Genomic DNA, 7961 nt, shown 5'->3' with positions numbered 1-7961 from the left:
AGGGGTTGCCCAATTCATAACAGTAGCAAAATTACAGTTCTGAAGTAGCAATGAAAATAATTTTATTGTTGGGGAGTCAGCACATGAGGAAGTGTGTATTAAAGGGTCGCAGCATTAAGAAAATCGAGAACCACTGATCTCCATCATAGGTCCCTAAAAAATTATGCCCTCCTGGCAGTGAAAACCTTAGTATTATACCCTATAATCCAGGATAAAGTGTAGGCATCTGCTTTGGCAGCACCCCTGGATTGTTCCAGTACCTCCTAGGGGCTAGTACTTGGGAAACACTGGTCTAGTACGTGATACAGGCGCCAATCTGTGAGGCCATCACAGGTATCGTCGGTGAGCTGACAAGACTAGTGTATGGATTCAAAAGAACCGCCGCACCATTAGTGGAGATAGAAAAGTGTAATCATATGATTGGGAGGGGAATTTTCCTTTTCAAGGTTAGCATGGAGAGTTAGAGGTGCTACAGCCAAGGTGTAATGTTTTGCAGTCAGCCCCTGGCTGATGCTGAGTGGAGATGAGACTGGGGGAGCTACTACCATTGTTACCATTTACAGTTGCAGACTGCTCAAGAGCACCAAGAATTCAGGCGTCCTTCATCGGCCAGATGATGACACAGAGGTCAGGCAATGACATGACTTGGTTAGGGTCCCACAGGATCTGCTCGCAGACCTTGGGCTCCCTGAAATTCTCGTCTAGGGTTCTCTGAAGGTGTGAGAGTAGGTAGGTAGAGGGGAGAACTCTTTCCCACAAAGTGAGAGTCGGAGGGGCTACCTTGGAGAGACTAGCTGGAAGGCCGCTACCCTCCACAGTGCTGTGAGCAGTGAAGAGATGGAGGACGGAGAATCAGGGACGTGCTTGGTGGATTGAAGCCAGCGGAGAGAGAAGGGCAGCCTGGGGTCAGACATTTTTGGTGACTGCCGTGGAACTGATTTCAGATTCCAACTCGGGCAACTTCATGTCAGAAGAGTAGGACTGCCTTAAAGAGCTTGGCTTGTTCTCTTTTTTATTTGAACCTTGGATTGTGGTTTGGGTGAAAGTCCACAGAACAAATTAGTTTCCTGTTCCATCATTGTGTCATTACTTGCAATCCCCGCAATGGAAGAACATTCTTCCCACTTCCTCCCTGGGTTCCCTGTTCCCATCCTTTTCTGCCGTGACCTGCCTTCTGACCTTCACTTTTGGTCGCATGTGGTTGATTTTTCTGAAGAGTACATCCTCGCGGATGCTCTGGTTCACCTTATAGGCCTGTCTATTGTTTGCCTCGAAAGTTATCTCTGGGAATGGGCTTGAGTCCAGGTGTGAACCGTGTGTAATAGCCAGAGCCTACAGGGCATTACCAGTCTTGATCAGATCAGTAAGTCTGGCCTTTTTCATGATTTTGGATTTTGTTCTACATGTTTCTCCCATGCTGTCCATGGTCTTTGCTGTGAACCCAGTCAACGTAGTTGATCTTGGTCGCTTGGCACCATCTAGTTCTTCTGGTCTCTGGCTAGTGGAGGCTGTGGTTTGCATCGTTCATTCCAAGGGTTTTCAAAGCATGGACTTTCTAAAGCAGCCCACCAGACTTGTCTTCTGAGGATCCTGCTAAGTAGATTGGAACTGCCAACCTTTCAGCTAATAGTTGAGAGTTTAAACTGTTGTTTCCACCCAGAGACTCACTAAAGGCAGGAGAATGGCAAGAAAATAGAGATCTTATGAAACGTCAACTCAAACAGCCTATCCATGCCATGAGGAGGATTATTGTGCACTCATAAAATATTGATCCTGAATATATATATATATATATATATATACAGTGAACCCTCGCCACTTCGCGCTTCAACTTCCGCGGCTTCACTCTATCGCGGTTTTTGTGTAACAGCGCATGCTCTGTCATTACTGCCACTGAGTGGCTCATACTGTACATGCTTGATGCCATAAATAATATAATAAATAATAAATGATAATTGTAATGTCCAAAATGTTTTACTGTATTTTCCCTTTTTCGTTTAATAAATTGGGTAATACGAGTGTAATGGTGACTAAAGGGTGTTTTTTCATGTCCTCTATGCTCTAACTACGAAAATATTTGATTTACAAATAAGGAATCCTACTTCACGGAATTTCATTTATCACGGTAGGGTCTAGAACCGATTAACTGCGATAAACGAGGGATCACTGTATATATATGAGTGTTTTACTAAACCATCCATCAGTTGGTGTAAATATCACCGATAAGAATGATTCCAATTATTTCCTAAATCCATTGTATGAAGAAAAGAAATCTCGGTATATACATCTTATAATTTCACAACATATTTTTGAATTTATATCTAATTTTTCTCTATTTCCCATACCAGTCACCTGAAGAAATTGATAAGGAGAACGTTCACATGTCTGACTCAGAAAGGAAAGTGGACCCAGCTGAAGAAGATACAAATGTGTACACGGAGAAGCACTCAGACAATCTGTTTAAACGAAAAGAAGTCCTGGCAGGTGACTAGCAGGGTGGGGCTCAGGTGGGGAGGTGGGCCTTACTTACCTTGATCTGGGTCAGAGCAATACTCAGCTGTGTCTGCAGACAAAGCTTGCTGACTGTCATCTTTCTACTGAACAGAATCTTGGGTGTCCTCACCCCAGTGTGAGGGGCAGGAAGTTAGACAAAGACTCTCTTTATTGGGGTGGGGAAGGCCTACTTCTTGGCTAGCTGTTATGTGGGGGCAGAGGTGAGGCAGTCTAGAAGGGGACAGCTAAGATTTGGGAGGCATGTGAGCAAAGGAGGGTGTGTGTGTGTGTGTGTGTCAACTGAGCTGGGAGGCATGTGAGCAAAGGGGTGTGTGTGTGTGTGTGTGTGTGTGTGTGTGCGCAGTCTTGCTCCAAGCCATCCCCGATTTCAAAGGAAACTTATGAGAAGGAAAAGATCTTTTATTTTCCCCATGGAAAGGAAGGAGGAAACAGATAATGCCCAAGGCTATAAGAATGTAGTCTCTTATTGTAACTTAATCTGATAGAAGTATTAACGTTTGATTTTAAAGGGGACGATTTATAAAATTTAAGAGCACCCAATTCTTTTTGTTCCACTTTATAATGCTTTCCAAAAATATTTACTTATGTATTTTTAATAGACACAGCAGAACACCCATCGATTCAGCCATCTCTGTGTGTACAATTCCGTGAAATGGGGGGCATTGTTTAAGCTGTACAATCATTCCGAACCTATCCAACTTTTCAGGTGGATGTTATCAATTTGGTTCAACGCAGATATATATGTATATATATTTTAATAGCTCACCATGTTCCAGGCAGGCATTTAAAAAAATTAATTAAGGTAAAATTAATTAAGGTTAAGATTTCATTTTTCAAAGACTTCAGGGGATGTATTTTATTCCATATCTAAAAGTTATCTTTGGATAGTAGTTTGGGGAGTTTCTCCAGTATTCTCTGCCCTTTTCCTTGTGAGTCTTCTATGGAATCGTGGATCAGATGTTTAGTAATGGCAGCTGGGCACCATCCTGGGCTTCTGGCAGGGGAGGCAGTTGCTTGAGGAGACAACTAGCCACTTGTTCCACATCCTGCTTCGATTTCGTACTATGCTTCTTCCTCTGTTTTTCAGGCAGGTAAAGATCTAGGATAGCTAGTAGGGCACGTAATTTTTATTTCATTTTTACAAGACGTCTTACCATGAATTAGGTCAGGGTTTACAGAGCAGGCCCTTGTTTCACAGTCAACAATTCGTACACATGCTGATTCAGCTCATTTACTGGGCACCAAATGCTTGATAGCGCCAAGCCAAAGACTAGAAAAGTGTTTTCCCCCTATGTACACTTGAAAATGTTCATGAACCCACGCTCTCCGTTTCGCTGAGAAGATCAGAACATGAAATGTGAGCACTGAAAAGCTGAAAGGCGTTCTGCAGGACGGGATTCGTTGCAGCCACAGCCAGGTTCTTGTTGAAGCTTTCGGGTGATATTATTAATACCAGTCAAAGGCGGTTTTGTGCCTTCCTGAGGAATGTCAGATTTGCATAATTACCCGGTTGCCTCATTGAATTCAAGTTTTAAAAAATTATTATTACTAATTGTGGGGTTTCTGAATTAAGCCTTTTATTAAAAGCATGCCTCGATTGGGCCTGCCGGAGTGGGTTTCTGTGACCTTGATGCTCCCGTCTGAGAGCAAGCGTCCCTTTGGTGTGTTTCAGCTGTGATTGCGGGCGGAGTCATTGGCTTCCTCTTTGCGATCTCCCTCATCCTGCTGTTGGTGTACCGCATGCGCAAGAAGGACGAAGGCAGCTATGACCTCGGGGAGCGCAAACCGTCCAGTGCTGCTTATCAGAAGGCACCTACCAAGGAGTTTTATGCATAAAACTCCCACTTAGTGTCTCTATTTATGAGATCACTGAACTATGAAAAAATAAAGCTTTTGCATAGAATAATGAAGATCTTTGTTATTTTGTTTTGTTTTTATTGTTCATTAAAGAGCCCTTCTGGCATCTTAATGAGAAATCCCCTTGTATTTAAAACTCTTCATGTATTTCTTTAGAACCACGTAAAAATGGAACGTTAACATCTGCAGTGTTCTGTGAATAGCAGTGGCAAAATATTCTGTTACGCAAGCTCGCAATGTTCGTGGAAGCGTTGGAAAACCTTTAAGGCAAAGTGATTGTTTTCATCCTAAAGCTGTTTCGTTTTGGTTGGCCTCGTTGGTCCTCATTAATTTATCTGTTGTTTTCCTCTGTGTCCCTTCCCTTTGTCCCCTTAAAACAAAAACTAAAAACCAACAACAACAGCAACGAGAAAAACTCTATGCCTTTTGTAGTTGTACTGGTGCGATTTGTCTTTGGATAATTCCCAAAATGGTAATTCAGTGTATATGTGATTTTTAAGTATGTAAACTTTAACCTCCACTTTGTATACATTTTTAAGTGTCAGACTATCCATTTTACACTTGCTTTGTTTTTCATTACCTGTAGCTTCGGGCAGATTTGCAACAGCAAATTAATGTGTAAAATTGGATTTTTACCACAAAACTGTTCAGTCCTATCTATCTTGATCAGATCTTCTTTGGGAGGATTTGATGTGAGTTACTGACAGGTCTCAGCAAACCCAAAGATGCTAACAGTATTTCCAGAAGTTGCTGCAGATTCCTTCGGCCACTGTATTTGTTAATTTCTTGCAATTTGAAGGTACGAGTAGGGGTTTAAAGAAAAACAAGTTTTTGTTCTTAAAAATGCATTTAAATGTCTTTTTAAGCCTTTGAAGTGCCTATGATTCTATGTAACTCGTGTCGCAGACTGGTGTTAATGAGTATAACAGTTAAAAAAAATTGGTATTTTATAAGCATAGATAATTCTAATAGTAACTTTTGTAGTCTTACAAATAGACATAAATTGTAATTTGGGAACATAAAAACTACTGAATAAATCATGTGGCCTAATATTGAAAATGTCACTGTAATACATTTTGTACATTTTTGGGTCAAATGTACATCCTCCCTTTGCTAAGACTGTCTGCTTGCCAGGGTGACATGGGTTTGACTTCTGAGTGTCCCCGGTTATCTGTGAATCAAGACCAAAGAGACCTTCGATGAAGCTGTTTCTTGAAGCTGTTTCTTACCAGATTCTCTTCATAACTGGCCAGAGGGGAAATGAGAGTGTGGCCTCTCTGTGTGTCTGGGTAATGGCTCTGGAAGACTGCCAGGGGAATTGGGGAGTGTGCATCCTTTAGAGCCTCGCTGGTGGCAATATTAAGACAGATGCCTGCTTGTGCAAATAACATTTAAGACTATAAATTTCAACAGCTGAATGGTCCCCCCGCCCCCCGAGTGTAGATAGCGAAGCTCCATCGTATATTGACATATCTTTGCTCCAACCCTCTCCCAGCTCGGGAGGGCAGAGGAAAAGGCAGGGAGACACTGTACACTAAAGGAGGACCTTGCTGTGCCTGTGGAAACTTCTGGAAAATAGTGAGGCTTAAGGAGGGCCAGAGACATGGGCAGAGACCCCGGTGGGTGTTCCTCCGACATGAGTATTTCCTTGTTCGGCTTTATCATTGGATGGTACAAATGGTGCTTAGCATGCTCAGCTGTTAACCCAAAGGGTGGAAGTCGGAGTCCACCCCGAGGTCTCCCAGAGGAAGGATCCTCAGTGTCCTGAGAAAACCATTGCACGCTGGCCCACACGAGGTGGCTGTAAGTGAGGCTCAGTGACTCGGCAACTGTGTCTGCTTGCTTGCCGCTTGCTTTAACTCTGCCATCGTCAACTGTGGGTTGCCAAAGTAGGAAGAAGACACCCAAGTTAAAAAGGTGTAACTTCTCCCCACCTAGAATTTAGGAAAACACAGAAAGGGCTTTGCTTCTAGAACATTCTCTTGGAATTGCCGCAGAACAAGCTTTCAGTTGTGTTTTTAAGGCAACACAGGGAACCTGGTGGACAGCACCTAAGTTCCCAATGGCCTAATTCTCAGGGCCCTCTTCCCTCCCTGACCAGAGTCCAGCCACATAATTAAGACTGATTCGGAGGAAGCGGCAGGCTCTTCCCAAGTGTCGCCATCTGCGGAGTGCACGAGCGTAGTATGTGGGGGCTCACTCTCCACATATTACAATTCAGTCGGAGAATAACAGCTGCCTGGAGTCTCCACATCAGGAAAAGAAAATTTCTGGCAAATATTTTGTCACTGCTGTAAAGCGAAGGATTTGTTAAAGTGCCAAGAGAAAGGCTGTCGTGCTGAAAGTAGACATGCATTGTATAGACTGACATCAGTTTTCTTCAACTGTATGTTCGCTGCTTAGTTTTTTTTGCTTTTTTTCTTTTAAGATGCAGTAAATAATACTATAAAAAGTGTTAGTGTTGATTACTGAGTTCAGGAAATTTGGGGTAAAATATAAAGATTAAAGCTGATGTGAAAATGTCCTGCTTCCTTAACCACACGTAAATGGTTTCCTCTGTGTGAGTGGCGTTGTGTACGAGGCATGCAGTATATTTAGACTGTCCCGTTGTCAACCTATGCGGAGAAATGGGATAGGTAGTTGTGTGTGTGTGTGTGTGTGTGTGACCGAAGCTATAAATCTTTACAGGAACTAGTGGTGGTCATCTTTTCCCTATGGGACTGGTGGCTTTGAACCGCAGAGGTGTCTGCCACTGACCCAACAGCACCACAGCTCCTTCTAAACCCGAAAAACAGAACTCACTGCCATTGAGTTGATTCCAACGTAAAGCGACCTTATAGGACAGGGTAGAACTGCCCTGTGGATTTCCAAAGCTATAACTCATTATGGGAATAGAAAGCCTCATTTTTTCCCTATCGGAGCAGCCAGTGGTTTCAAACCACTAACCTTGCAGTTAGCAGTATAGCACATAGCACACTATGCCTCCAGGACTCCTGGCCCCTCCTTAGAACCTGAGAATTGTGGCAATTGTATGCTGATGAGTGGGTCCTGGCCCATAGCAGCCGCATAGGACAGAGTGGAACTGCCCCAGAGGATTTCTGAGACCAATCTTTGCAGAGCAAACCACCTGATCCAAGCAGGTTTCAAACTGCTAGGCTTCCTAGCTAGCAGCTCAGTACTTAACCATTGTCCCACCAAAACTCAGAAAAAGTAAAACTAAGCAGGATCGTAAATGTTGTCATCTAAAAGTTGGTTGAGTTTACATCAACTATTTAGTGGCAGTCCTTTGTGATTGTGCACTTTTTCAGATTTAGACAACATACTCTTGCTTGTTGAAGATGCTGTCAGCTTAAAATGAGATCTGGGATTGCCGGCTGCTCCTTGCAAGAAAGAGGGGGCTCTCTGCTCCCATCCAGAGGTCCAGTCTCAGAGACTCGCAGGGGAAGCTGGATCCTGCCGGATAGGCTCGCTATGAGTTGGCATCGACTCCATGGTCGTGAGAGGGTTTTGTGAGGAGTGCCAATGAAACACAGAACGTAAGTCTCTCATCCTGTGGCCTCAAACACGTCTGTCCAGTGGTGGTTCCTGCT

The 7961-nt window shown here is 43.4% G+C and overlaps 1 protein-coding gene across 1 annotated transcript in view; it reads left to right on the top strand.

Annotated features, from left to right (window-relative positions):
• The window catches only part of SDC2 (syndecan 2), a 129119-nt gene extending 123689 nt beyond the window's left edge, over positions 1-5430 (top strand). The window contains exons 5-6 of the mRNA XM_045287291.1: positions 2349-2484; positions 4187-5430. Of these exons, the coding sequence (XP_045143226.1) occupies positions 2349-2484; positions 4187-4350 (300 nt within the window). The 3' untranslated portion in view covers positions 4351-5430. The remainder of the gene's footprint in view (positions 1-2348; positions 2485-4186) is intronic.
• Positions 5431-7961: the final 2531 nt, after the last annotated feature.

This window comes from Echinops telfairi, unplaced genomic scaffold, assembly GCF_000313985.2.
Source record: "Echinops telfairi isolate 266 unplaced genomic scaffold, ASM31398v2 ScPeMD7_1;HRSCAF=3_0, whole genome shotgun sequence".
In the NCBI taxonomy this organism is placed as follows: Eukaryota; Metazoa; Chordata; class Mammalia; order Afrosoricida; family Tenrecidae; genus Echinops; species Echinops telfairi.
This window is presented reverse-complemented; position numbering and strand designations above follow the sequence as displayed.